This window comes from Dipodomys ordii, unplaced genomic scaffold (genome assembly GCF_000151885.1).
Source record: "Dipodomys ordii isolate 6190 unplaced genomic scaffold, Dord_2.0 Scaffold32, whole genome shotgun sequence".
Taxonomy (NCBI): domain Eukaryota; kingdom Metazoa; phylum Chordata; class Mammalia; order Rodentia; family Heteromyidae; genus Dipodomys; species Dipodomys ordii.
In genome coordinates, this window is record NW_012267248.1 from 10098717 (window position 1) to 10112244 (window position 13528).

Sequence of the window (13528 nt, forward strand, 5' to 3'; positions counted from 1 at the left end):
CTGTCTCCATAAAATGCAGCATTCATTACATGCATAGCTCTGAGTAGGGAAGGGGGTGGATAATACTTTGGGGAATATTTATCATCTTTGTTATTTTGGATGCTCTGTTCTTCTTTAGATTTCTAGTGGCAGAGGCCTTAAGTCCAATTAGTCCTTGGCAACTGGCACAGCCACCAAAGAGCCCTGTGGTTATACTTTTGATGTCACTGGTTCTTGTCTCAGAGCCTGGCCCATCTCTGCACATTTTATTCTATCTACTCACCTGGAAGGTATCTTGATTGCTTCAAATAGTACTGTTTAGCTGTAGAAGCAGTTGATAATTCAGCATCTGATGTCAGGGCAATAGCAGAAGATTTGCTCTTGGTTTCCCCAGTCAAGTAGCTGGAGCCTGAGGGTACAGACTCCGGAAGCCTTGGGAGAGGAGGTAAGGTAGCAATTACAGCACTAAAATGGCAAGTTCCTCCTTACCCTCGATGGTGTTTCAGACCACTCAATGTGATGCCACTGGAATCCCTTGCTGAGAGGAATTCTGAATTCCATCTCCCTACACCCCCTGTTAGGCCAGATACAGAATTACTACTAATACCAGACAGTATTCTGCACGGTGCAGAATGTGCTGCCCTGTTCCCCAGTACACGGAACAGATGTGTGGAGAGGCGGGCCCTTCCTTGGTGTGGGGTGGTGCCAGCAGGGGGTGTCACCCGTGTCTCCCTCAGCCTGGTTCCTGTGTGGGAATTGAGGACTTTCACCTTCCAGGCTTAGCTCTGCCTCTTTCCTAAGGCCATCCTAACAATGCAACTCTATCAGAAGATGGGCTGCAGTTTTGTGTTTTGTGTGGTTTTATTTTTACTGCTCAGTACTCTAGGCGTTGTAAACAACTGCCCATCTCCCTGTCACCATCCTCTTTCTTTGCAGGGGCCTGGATGGACCATCCAACCCCCATTGCCTGGAAAAGTTCACAGCTACTCCCTGCAAATTCATACTGCCATATCCACTCCCACTCAACGAGTCCACGCCCTGGAAAATGGACACTGCCCTATTGGGCCATAGACTCACCATTTCTTGCTAGTTTAATCACATATGGAAGCTTTTACCCATTCCCTTAACTTACTCTTTGTTTGGTGGAGCTGGGGATTGAACTCAGGACTGTTCATGCTCTAACGCTGAGCTTTCCCTCTAGCTTAGCAGCCTAAGTAGAACTTGTATGGCTCCTTGAAGCTGTTTCATTGTTAGTGTTTAATACACAACTATTTGAAACTCTAGCTGCCACTGCTGAATATCTGATAGGCTGAAGGTAGGCTGAAGATACACTGCATCAGATCTCTGCTTAGTGCCAACTACCTATTTGGTAACTGTCTACTGATGATAAATGTACACATAAATGTCAATATCGTATCTTGCTTGTGTCCACCTATTAAAGATAACTATTATGCTGTTACTTGCTCAAGTCTGTAATACTAACTTCTTGAGTATTGGAGGATTGTGGTTTGAGTCCTGCCTGGGCACAAAGAAGTTTGCAAGATTCCCTCTTGACCAGTGGTTGGACACAGTGGGACATGCCTGACCTCCCAGCTATAGGGAAGCATAAATAGGAGGATTGCAATCCAGGCAGGCACAGAGATGACAGGTGAATGCCGCATTACTCAGCCACTGTGCGGCCTGCAGAGCTGGGATAACAGGAGTGCACCACTATGCCCAGACATGGGTTGAACTGAACTTTTCTGCCTGGGCAGGCCTCAAACTGTGATCTCTTGGACTTTGACTCACAAGTAGTTAAGATTACAGGCTTGAGCTACTGAGCCTGGCCAGTCTCTATCTTAAAAAGTAACTGTGGGAGCGTGCACGCGCGCGCACACACACACACACACACACACACACACACACACACACACACACACACACACACACACACACACACACACACACACCCTTACTCATCCTTTGCTGTGAGAGTCAGGATTCTAACTTTTTCAGAGTTATACATAAAGGTTTTAGACTGCATCGAAGAAAATATTAGTTCTCTTTGTCTTTTAAGGTCTACACTCATTATAATTAGTGAGTGGTCCAATCCATTTCCCCCAGGAATGAGAACGCTTACCGAAACGGAGAGTCTTTCCTCCTCTTTTCCTTGAGAACAGTCATGCTTGGCTTTTTGGAATGGGAGGCTCCGTAGTCCCAGTCCTCTAGGTCCTCCCAGCTATCACAAGACTTGAGGACAGTCTGACCCCAACGCCGCCGGCCATTTTTGTGACCCAGTGTGCCAGCTGGCTTCTGCAGTGGAAAGCAGACATCATCATCTTCCAACATTTCCTAGAGGCCTTTGGTGCATGACATTGGCTGACGCTGAGAGCCCCAGTTCTCCCGCGACAATTGATAACAAAGACATATTCTGAGACATGGCAGCCTTGAGTGGTCGTGTCATTGTTCTAGATGGTCCTACTACTTACTACACAGGGTTCTACGTGAGCCTACCGCTCCTAGGCTACAAAGCTGCGCAGCACAATAGGGTACTGAGTCCTGAGTGTACCTAAATATATCCAAACAGAGAAAGGTACAGAAAAGGGCTTGGCTGAAGGTCTAGCAGAGCAAACCAGGTGCCCCCACCCTCTCCAAAAAATAAAAAAAGATGAGGAAGAAAACCAAAAGACAAGGTACAAGTCAGGTGCCAGTAGATCACGCTTGTAATCCTAGCTACTCAGAAGGCTGAGATCTGAGGATGGAGATTTGAAGCCATCCCGGGAAGATAAATCCATGAGACTCATATTCCAATTCATCAGCAAAAATTTGGAGGTGGATCTGTGGCTCAAATGGTAGAGCTCCGGCCTTGAGAGGAAAAAGCTGAGCTAGAACAAGAGGCCCTAGTATTGGCACAAAAACAAGTAAGCAAGCAAGCAAGCAAACAAATAACAAGGTATAGTAAATGTAGTCTAAAATATAAAAATGGTATAGTGTCCAGGTTATTGACTATGAGTTGCAGGGGGGTGGTCAGAGGGCTGGAAGTTGCTCTGACTGAGTGGGTGAGAGAATTAAAAAAAAAAATAGGCACTCAGAAATGTCCAGTGACAGAATCCTTAACCCAGTGTGAGCTGTGTCGGCATCAGGGTGGGTTAGTGGTTCTGTAACTCAGAGAATGCAAGCTAGCTCCAAGTACGTAGTGGCAACCCAACAAGGCCTAGGTCCCTTTCTTTCCCTTACTGTGCATTGACGTTGCGGGAGTTCCTGAGATTTTATATGAAAATAACCAAACAAACTTCCCTGTGTCCCAATGTGACCTGAATCAAAAACTGTACATTTTAAGGGCTGGAAGCATGGCTCCAGCGGTAGAACACGTGCCAGCAAGAACAAGTTCCTAAGTTCAAAGCTCAGTATAAAGGAGGGGAAGGAAGAAAAGGAGGGAGGGAGGGAAGGAGAGAAGGAGAAATGTAACCCCGTGTGGCATGTGCTGGAGTGGCTCTGCCTGCTCTATACTCCTGCCCTGCACTGGCACTGCTTGCCTCTGGTCCTGGCAGCCTCATTCTCAGTGGGAAGCAGGGGGGTGAGGGGCCTCACAGCAAATGATGTAGAGCCTGTGCAGAAGCTGGGGGTCTTTCCCCTAGAAAGAGGCTAGGTAATGTAAGGGCGATTGCCAAATATCTACAAGCCTGCCTTTCTAGGAGAGAAAGCTTTTTATTAAAAGAAAGCTGGATATGGTAGTTCCCACCTAGAATCCCAGCTATGGAGGAGTCATAGGTAGAAGGATCACAGTCCGAGGCTGGCCCTTGGGTGAAAGTGAGACCCTGCCTGAAAAAATAGCTAAAATATAAAGGCCGGTGGTGTGGTAGGACTGCCAGCCTAGCAAGCATGAGGTGCTCAGTTCAGACCCTAGTAACACACACACACACACACACACACACACACACACACACGCACAGCTACTGGAAACAAAATTCTACCTCCATATAGGGAAGAATTTTCTAATATTCAGAACGTTCCACCAACTATCCCAGAGGTAGTTTTAAAATAATGGAGACAATTACGCATTCACTCAGCAACTATGTATTGAGAGAACTCGGGATTCTGGGGCTATGTTGAGAATATTCCTGACCACGTGGAGTTTGCTTCCTAGGGGGAAGGGCCAGAAGATCAACCATAAACTCAATGCTCAGTAATTAACAGTAGGTTAGAGGGTGCCTCGGGAGAGGGTGGGGTGGCAGGGGTGACTTGGGGAAGATTACGTCAGCGTGGGTAAGGTGGATTTCATGGCCAAGGTGCTGCAGGGCAGACACATTTGTCGGTGGTCATCCCAAGAGAGGACACCAGCAATCACCTGGCACCTCATGAGCTTCCAGAATTGAACAGGAAGAGGACTTACCACCCTGCCTCTCACTTAAAAAACACAACAATCTGTTCACATCCACTTGAAATTCCTGTTAAAATCCTTAGGATTTGGGATTGGTTTTGAGGATTCCGTTTCTCTTGAATTCTTTTAGAAATTAATGGGGACTGGAGGGATGGTTTTTCATTCTGCAAGTCTCCCTATTTGGCTGTCCTACCTCCACCACAGTTCTCTTGTCAGAAACGCTCAAGACCCAATCCCCCCAACCCTCCCTCTTCCTGTCCCCCCCTCCTTCCCCCAATCCCCCAGCCACACGGCAGGTACTCACTGCAGCAGCCACATTTGGGATGATACTTGGAAACAGTGTCAAGGATGGCTTCTGCTGGCTGGGCTGCTTCGAGGGCTGCTGGACCCCCGTGGTCTGGGGCGGCTGGATGGACTGCAGGGGTTGGTGGCTGTGTTTTGGCTGAGGCTGCCCCGCAGTGGGCTCCGCTCCTCCAGGCCGAGGCTTAGGCTCTGCTTCTGCTGGAGATGGCTTCGTTTCCAGCAGCTGCTTGCTTACAGTCTGTCTGGATTCCAGGTGATGCGAGGAGGGACCAAGTACCTGACCGACTTGAAAGTACGGGTGCTTCAGAGCCTGTGAAAGCATGGGTTTTACAGGATGGTGGCTTAGCTCGTCTCCATGTCTCGGGTTTTCAAACTTGGCACCGATTGTCCACCTTTACAATGGATATTGATCCCAGGGCCTCACTCCTTCCCCCCACCCCCGGGAGGGGGAGGGTAATTAGGATCCCTGCAAGAAGTACCTTGCTGCTACCCTGAAACCAAAAGGAAAACTCATCTCCCAGGATAAAGACCATCTATAAATCTACACTGCGTATGTTTTCGCTGTCCTTTGATCTTTTCCATAAATTGTAACACTACTCTCAGCCACAGGGAGAAACATTAAGCATTTCATTGTTGGGCTGACTGCAGTGGCTCACGTCTGTAATCCCAACTACTGGGGAGGATTGAGGTTCCAAGGCTACCAAGGCAGGACAGTCTGTGAGACCTCATAGGAACCAACGAGCTGGGTGTGGCAGAGCACCTAGTTACTTGGGAGGCTGTAGGTAAGAGAATCATAAAATCATGGCTAGTCTGAAGGGAAACCCTGAGACACATGTGAAAAATAACGAAAGCAAAAGGGGCTGGGGCATGGCTTAGGTAGAACAGCATCTTCAAAGCCCTGAGTTTAAACCGCAGTATCTCTAAAAAATTTTTTTTGGTCGAAACTGGCAAAAATTTCATATACAAATTACTTATTCAAATACTCCTGCACTAATGCTTCTTATTTTTTCCCCAGATGACCATTAGAGACATTTCTATAAATTAAAAATTTAAAAATCAAGGTATTGCATATGGAATTTACATTTAGATGATAAAAATACAATAAAAGTTATTACCCTTCTCTCCCTTTTTCTTTTTGGCAGAAGTGGGATTTGAATTCTAGACCTCACACTTAGTAGGCAGGGGCTCGGCTACTTGAGCCATTCCTCCAGCCCCAAGGCATGGTATTTCTCTTTTCTTTTCCTTTCTTTTCTCTCTTTCTCTTTCTTTTTTGTTTTTGTTTTCTATGTTGGTTCTGAGGCTTGAACTCAGGGCTAGGAGCTGTCCCTGGGCTTTTTCGCTAAGGGTTGTATCACTTAGAGCCAGAAGCTCCACTTTGGCCTTTTGTGGAGATTAAGAGACTTCTGGCCTTTCCTGCCTAGGCTGGCTTCAAACCTTGATTCTCAAATCTCAGCCTCCAGAGTAGCTGGGATTACAGACAGGAGCCATCAGTGGCATTTAAAACCTAGAAACTTGCCCTAGTCACAAAGCAACAAAGGGCAGGTGTTGCAATGTTGCCCTCTTGTGGACGCTGGAGGAGGAACATCTTCAGTCTTCTGGACACAGCGAACAGGAATCCCACCCTTAACCAAAGGAGAACTCAGAAAAGCCTCCTGTGTGTCTTAACTTTTCCTCATCACAACTGTCAAACCCCAGAATCGTCATTAGAGAGTGATCCCATTCAGTCAAACCTTGTTTTCCTTCTCTTTTTTCCCTCCATTCTGGCTGTCCCTCCTTCCCCTTCTTTCCTCCCTTCTCTCCCTTCCTTTTCTTCCTTTCTTCTTTCCTTACTTCTGTCCTTCCTTTCTTTATGGTTCTTATGGATGTATAAGGCCTTCCCCATACTTGAACACGCGCTTGAAACACTGCTCATTTGAATGATAGAACAAAGAAATCATTGCCATAGCCAGTCTTGGAATTTTCTCAAAGATCTTACATCTACCAAAAGTTGACTGATCACATGCAATGGATATCTTGGGGTTTTAGGGCTTCATCCCCTTGGGGGAAACTAATGGAACACGCACTGTCTTTGGAAATGAAAACATCCTTGTATTGGGAAAACCTGAAAATTGAAAGAGCCCACAACATGCCAGGGAAATGTGTCCTACCTGGCTTGCCGTCGGTCGTTTCTTTGGGTCCCAATTCAACATTTCGGTCATCAGCTGAATGGCTTCATTACTGGCATTGGGAATGAGGGTCTTCAGGTTGATGGGGGCACACTGGGGAAAGCGGAAGTTCATGGAGGATGCCAGCTGGTACCCTTCGGGCCAGTCACTCTGTGTAGGCAGAACAAGGAGAAACATGATTTAGGCATCAACTCTGAAATGCAAAAATAACACAGACACCATTCAGGTGGGGGATTTTTCATGTTGACTCAAATGCAAAAATAAAATTCCATGCTCTATGTACTATCGGGTTCCACAACCCATACAGAAAGAAGACTTAACCGAGACTTGGCACACCACAAGAAATCACGTTTATAAATTTCAATGTGTTAAGCTCTTGTCTGTTTTTGAATCTTGATGATGACAACTTTGAATAAATAAGAACAAATCAGTCTCACTGCATGTTATATACCAAATCCAGTGTTAAAATCATATGTAGCTGAGATGATAATTATGTTAAAACATAACATCTCTATTTGGTTATCTAATGTTAGAGACAAGGCATATGCTATTTAATTAAGACATAATTATAGAGAGTTAAAACTACTTACCAAACACATCTCAAAAAGTAAGATACTGCTTGAAAGTTAATATTAATCGAAAAATACACAGTTCAAGAAACCAAGTTTCTGGCTGGGTGTGGTGGCTCATGCCTCTCTAATCCCAGTTCCTCAGGAGATGGAGGTTGGGAGGATTGACCATGGAAGAAGTTGGGGAGACTGCACCTCAATGAATAAGCCAGTTGTGGTGGTGCACACCTGTGATCCCAGTTATACAAGAGGCAAAATGCTGTCTTAGGCTGGCCCCAGGCACAAACACAATACTCTATCTGAAAAAATAACTAAAACAAAAAGGGCTGGGCATGCGGTTAAAGTGGTGGGGTGCCTGTCTAGCAAGCAAAAGTTGCTGAGTTCAAACCCTAGTACCACAAGAAACCAAAATATCCATGCAGGACAGACACAAGGGGTCGAGAGATGAGAAAGTCCAGGCCCCTGCGGTTAATGAATTGATGCCAATAGACACATGTAGAGCAAGCGACCTCCGAACTATGTGGTGAGCGCTGGCCATTAATGCAAAGTGACTCTCCAAATGGAATTTTTTTCTTGTTTTTGTGCCAGTAGTGGGGCTTAGACTCATAGCTTCATGCTCACTCAAGGCTGGTGCTTTTCCACCTGAGCCATGGCTCCACTTCCTGCTTTTTGCTGGTTATTCAGAGGTTATATAGAGATAAGAGTCTCCTGGATTTTTCTGTCTAAGCTGGCTTTGAAACATGATCCTCAGATCTCAGCTTCCTGAATAGCTTGGATTATAGGCCACTAGTTCCTAGCTCTCTTAAGTTCTTAACAAAGATGGGTCCTTTCTTCTTCAGTCTGGTGTGATTCTGGCATCTTAAAATCCTTTTCCTGGGCACCAGTGGGTTAGGCCTGCAATCCTAGCTACTCAGAAGGCTGAGATCTAAGGATCCTGGTTTGAAGCCAACTTGGGAAGGAAAGTCTCTGAGACTCTTATCTCCAGTTAGTCACATAAAAAGCCAGAAATGGTTCTGTGACTCAAGTGGTAAAATGCTAGCCTTGAGCAAAAGGAGCCCGGCAACAGTGCCCAGATCCAGAGTTCAAGCCCCAGGACTGACAATAAAAAAAAGGAAAAAAAAAGAAAAAAAGAAAAACAAATCTTTTTCCTTCCTCAATAAGCAAATAAAGATAAAAACCATTAAATTATAAAGCAATTTGAAAATGCATGTATCAGACAACAGTCATAAATAATCAAAGCTTATAAAATGGAAAGCCAAGAGGCAACTTAGAAATAAAAGTGATAGCAAGTGGGGCACATGAGTACTTACTTTCTTAGGAGTCCCTAAAACTTGGCAAATTTTGAAGATTTCGTCCACCTCACTTGTCCCTGGGAAAAGAGGTCGGAATGTATACAGTTCTGCCATGATGCTTCCCACGGCCCACACATCTATGGGGGAGCTGTACACCGAAGATCTTAGCAGGACTTCAGGAGCACGATACCTGGGGAACAGAAAACCAAACAGAAGCTGCTCTGAGTGAGATTTCTCAGGGAGGTGGGTATAGGGCTCTACTCTGGTCATGGGTCCTATTCAAGGTACAGACAGTGCCTTCTGTATACCAGGCATTTGTACAACAGGCTGCACACAACCACCAACAATTCGTGGTGTTGGTTACAACTACAGATGGATGTCCAGGTTGCCTGAAACTGGAGTTCACATGAATGATAGGGAAATAAGCATGCTTAGATTATTAAGGAAGAAAATGGGTACCAGATATAACACATCAAAAGGGATGCTTTCCCTTTTTATCAGTTTGAAAGTGTTCATACCATTAATCCACTCCTCTCTGTGGACAATAATGGCTCTGGCTTTGTGTATGTGTATGTGTGTGTGTGCATGTGTGCATGCGCATGTGTTCCAGTCCTGGGGCTTGAACTCAGGGCCTGGGTGCTGTCACTGAGTTTCTTTTGCTCTAGTTTGGCACTCTATCACTTAAGCTACAGCTCCACTTCTGGTGCTCTCTCTCTCTCTCTCTCTCTCTCTCTCTCTGTGTGTGTGTGTGATTAATTGGAGATAAGAATCTCATCTCACAGACTTTCCTGCCTGGGCTGGTTTTGAACCTCAATCTTCAGATCTTAGCCTCCTGAATAACTAAGATGACAAATATGAGCCATTGGCATCCAGCAGGTTTTTTTTTTAGCTTGTTCATTTGTATGTTTGCTGTCATATAAGCAGCAGGAAGCAGAAATGTTTCTTTTCTGTTTTCAGCTGTGTACTCAGTGCCTAAAATCATCTTTGGGACATACTTGGGTATGGAATCACATTGGTTGCATGCATGGATGAGATCCTTTCTCTGTCTCTTAGTTCACGGATTAGAATAGTTACTGACCAATTCTTCCCCCCTCACTAAAATATCAAATTAATTTCTCTGTTTTGCTTTAAATGTCCACTGTGGAACCTACAGAAAGACAGTGAATGCATTCATCAGAGAAAAATATCAACAGAGTCTCAGCCCTCAGAGGAGCTGATACATTACCATCTGGTAGATACATAATCAGTATATGGTGGCTGTGATCTTAATTCTCTTGCAAGTCCAAAATCAGCGATTTTCACAAGTTCTGGACCCATGCAAAGCAAGTTTTCTGGTTTCATGTCCCTGTGAAAAAAACCTGGCAAGACAGAGGACAATGAGAATCAGTCATCTTGTTGAAACAATTTGGTTCGTAAATGACAATCGAGTCTCCCTATTGTGATAGAAACTCAGTGTTAAGCAAATCACACTTCTCTTCTAAGCAGGGACTGGACTGGAGCCTGCTTTCACAATGATCTGGCAAGCAAGTTCACATACCATGCAAGAACACTAAAACAGCCACTCATCTGAGGAGCCTTTTTTACTGTGACTCAAGCAGGTCTGGGTACAAGGATGAACCTGGCATACCATGACTACCTCCACCCATTCCTACAAGTGCTACTATGTAGGAGACCAGGGGTTGAGGCCCAGAGAAAAGGGGCTTGCCAAGAAGCACTTCCCAGTCAGTTTAATGTCAGTGTGGTGGGCCTTTCTACTGTTCTGCCATACTGTGACTTAACACAAGATTCCTGGAGTAGAACTGTTTGTTTATTGTAAAGAACATTAGACAAAAATGGAACTCTATACTCTATGGTGTATATATACTATATATTTATAATATATACTATATATATTATACAGTACATTATATCATATATACTATATATTATATACATATATATACATAGACAATATATGTATAATAGCATACACACCATACTATGTATACTATATATGCATATAGTACATATAGCATACATATATAGTATATATGTGCCATATTATATATAATATATACTATATATGTATTGGTATGGTATATATGCATATATACTATACTCCTTATATACTATATAAATATATATGTACATAGCTATACATATAGTGTGTAGCTTTCCATATGTATAGTACATGTATATATTTTATTAGCAATATTGGGATTTACACTGTGGTCTCATGCTTGCTAAGCAGGTGTTCTACTACTTGAACCATACACCCCATCACCACCAATCCACCTTCTTTTTCTTTCATTATTTCCAGTAGTGTCTCTTGTTGTTGCCTGCGGATGCCTTTAGATCTTGGTATTCCTATATGTGGCCTCCATGTAGCTCGGACAACAGGTGTGTACCACCACACCACCATGCCTGCCTTATTGACTGCTAACTTTTTGTTCTGGCTGGCTTCAAACCTCTATCCTCCCCACCTCCTTCTCCCAAGTAGCTAGGATTAACTAATTTCTTCATTTAAATTTATCTTATGTTAGTAGTTCAGTTCTGGGGCATATTTTATAGTAGCTAGGTAAGGTGAGAGTAAAACCAGACAGCAAACCTCTAAACGGCTGAGTACATTATATACTTAAAAGAAACCAGACATCTGTTACCTTGAAAAAATAGTTCAGTTTCCACCCACAGCTATGTCATTGAACAGCCCAACAATTATGATGCTTATAGTACTAATTCAATATATAGAACAAATGGATACCAAGGCTAATGGGCAACACACAGAAAATGAGGCAGCAGACCCAGAGGAAAGAAAAGTAGACACACCCCTGAAATTCAGACTTGAAGTGGGGCTTCTCCTCAGGGTGATTGTAAGTGTACTGGGTGATCATCAATTATACAATTCATATGCAATTAATTTTTAACCATCATTTCATTTCATTTCATTTTTTGCCAGTCCTGGGGCTTGAACTCAGGGTCTGGGCACTGTCTCTGAGCTTCTTTTGCTCAAGGCTAGTGATCTACCACTTGAGCCACAGCGCCACTTCCAGCTTTTTCTGTTTATGTGGTATTGAGAAATTGAACCCAGGGCTTCATGCATGCTAGACAAGCACTCTATGACTAAGCCACATTCCCAGCCTTAGCCAGTTTTAAAGTCCTAATTCCTCCTTTAACTGTGCCAGTTGGAAGATAATCACAGCATGAGTAAACATTAAGTTATCATGTTCGGCAATTTAAAATGGGCTGAGGAGCAATGATCTTTATTTCTATATATTCCTGGCCTTTACCAATTGTTTCTAGCCTATTGTAAATGACTTTTGAATTAAAAAGACACCAGTAATTTATCTCCAATATGTTCTACCCCAAATAAAAAGAACTGGAAAGTCTAGTTAGGCGACAATTGGTTCGTGCCTGCAATTTTAGCAACTCAGGAAGTTAAAAACTGGAAAATCAAGGGTTAAGGCCTCGGCAGGCAGAAAAGTCATTGAGGTTCCATCTCCAATTAACCAGGAAAAAAGCTGACTCAAGTGGTAGAGTACCACTCATAAGCAAGCAAGCTGAAGGAAAGCAGGAGACGCAGAGTTCAAGCCTCAGTACTAGCAAAAAATGAGAGGAGAGACTCAGCAATATTCTAAATGGCATCTTTTGGAGACATATTGTGTCCTGCAGCAGCTAGAGGAGCAAGGAGAAAGGCAGAGAGTCTATAGAGGATGTGATATGGAAGGGGACAGGGAGGGCAGGGTGGTGGTCACTTGTCCCCGGTCAGAACACACAGTGGTGTGACACACACTTTCCCAACTTAATATCTAACATCCGTGACTCACTGTACACAACCATTTCTATGTTTTGGACTATCAATTGTTTTTGGTTTGACACATATGCAAAAAAATGAATCACTTAAATAATAAATTCAAAGAAAAGAATAAACACCTGCTTTAATTTCCCTCAGAGAATAGGAACGACTAAATGCAAATGCTAAAATCATTGAGAAAACAGCATTGGGCTATTAATTATTCAAATGTTAGGACCTGGGCATGGTGGATCAAAGAATTCCAGTGTTTGCATGAAGAAGGACTAGTCACATTTGACATTTCAGTTACAGTTGTGAGAAGGAGAGGCAGGATGAGTTTCTGATGACTGAATCAACAGATTGAAGATTTAAACTGTTAAAACCTCTCCTATGGAGAAAGATGGTTCTAGATTGCAGACATCCTGCTTTACACAGGGCTAGAAAGACAATAAAGTGTATGTATGTAAGTATATACGCCAAACTTGCAGGTATACAATCTAACATTATTTAACAGCTGACACACGTTGCCTGTGTGGGAACTCAACAGCACAGAGGTAAACATTGAGATACCTACCATGTTTATGGATAAACGCCAGTCCTTGTAATATTTGATACATAATGTTCCTGATGACTGACTCAGGAAATAATTTGTTTCTGGAAGAAATAGATAAATGAACAGTCATGACATTCTGGTAATCAGCCACTAGAGATTTTTCCCTGCCTCTGTTAGCCTCAGGATACTGGCTGAGGTATCATTTCCAGGCTTACAGTGTAAAAGTGCATGCATTCAAAAGGTGGAAATAGAAATTTGTGTTGATGTGTTATCAAAACTCATCTATAAGAGTGATTGTACTGAACAAAAATATTCAGCAACTGATTTCTGTGTCTATGTATGTGTGCGTGTCTTCCAATTGAGATCGTCAGATCTCTGCCTCCTGAGGAACTGTATTACAGGTGTGAGCCACCAACCTAGACTTCCTTTCTCCATTCTTCTATTAACTTTTCCTAAGATGCTTGACCAGAAGGTTAAATGTCTACAGTTTTGCCTGAGACCAGCTTTATTACAGCTTGTCTGTTTTTTTTTTTTTTTT

General features: G+C 43.5%; 1 protein-coding gene across 2 annotated transcripts in view; it reads right to left on the reverse strand.

Moving 5' to 3' along the window:
• Mak (male germ cell-associated kinase) overlaps nt 1-13528 on the reverse strand; it is a 46826-nt gene that overhangs the window by 15381 nt on the left and 17917 nt on the right. Inside the window, exons 5-11 of one of the 2 annotated variants that reach the window (XM_013016655.1) lie at nt 13012-13091; nt 9894-10026; nt 8687-8858; nt 6790-6957; nt 4644-4952; nt 2099-2268; nt 263-411 (exon numbers count right to left, since the gene is read on the reverse strand). In XM_013016655.1, coding sequence (XP_012872109.1) covers nt 263-411; nt 2099-2268; nt 4644-4952; nt 6790-6957; nt 8687-8858; nt 9894-10026; nt 13012-13091 — 1181 coding nt within the window. The remainder of the gene's footprint in view (nt 1-262; nt 412-2098; nt 2269-4643; nt 4953-6789; nt 6958-8686; nt 8859-9893; nt 10027-13011; nt 13092-13528) is intronic. The other variant, XM_013016657.1, reaches the window with a different exon arrangement.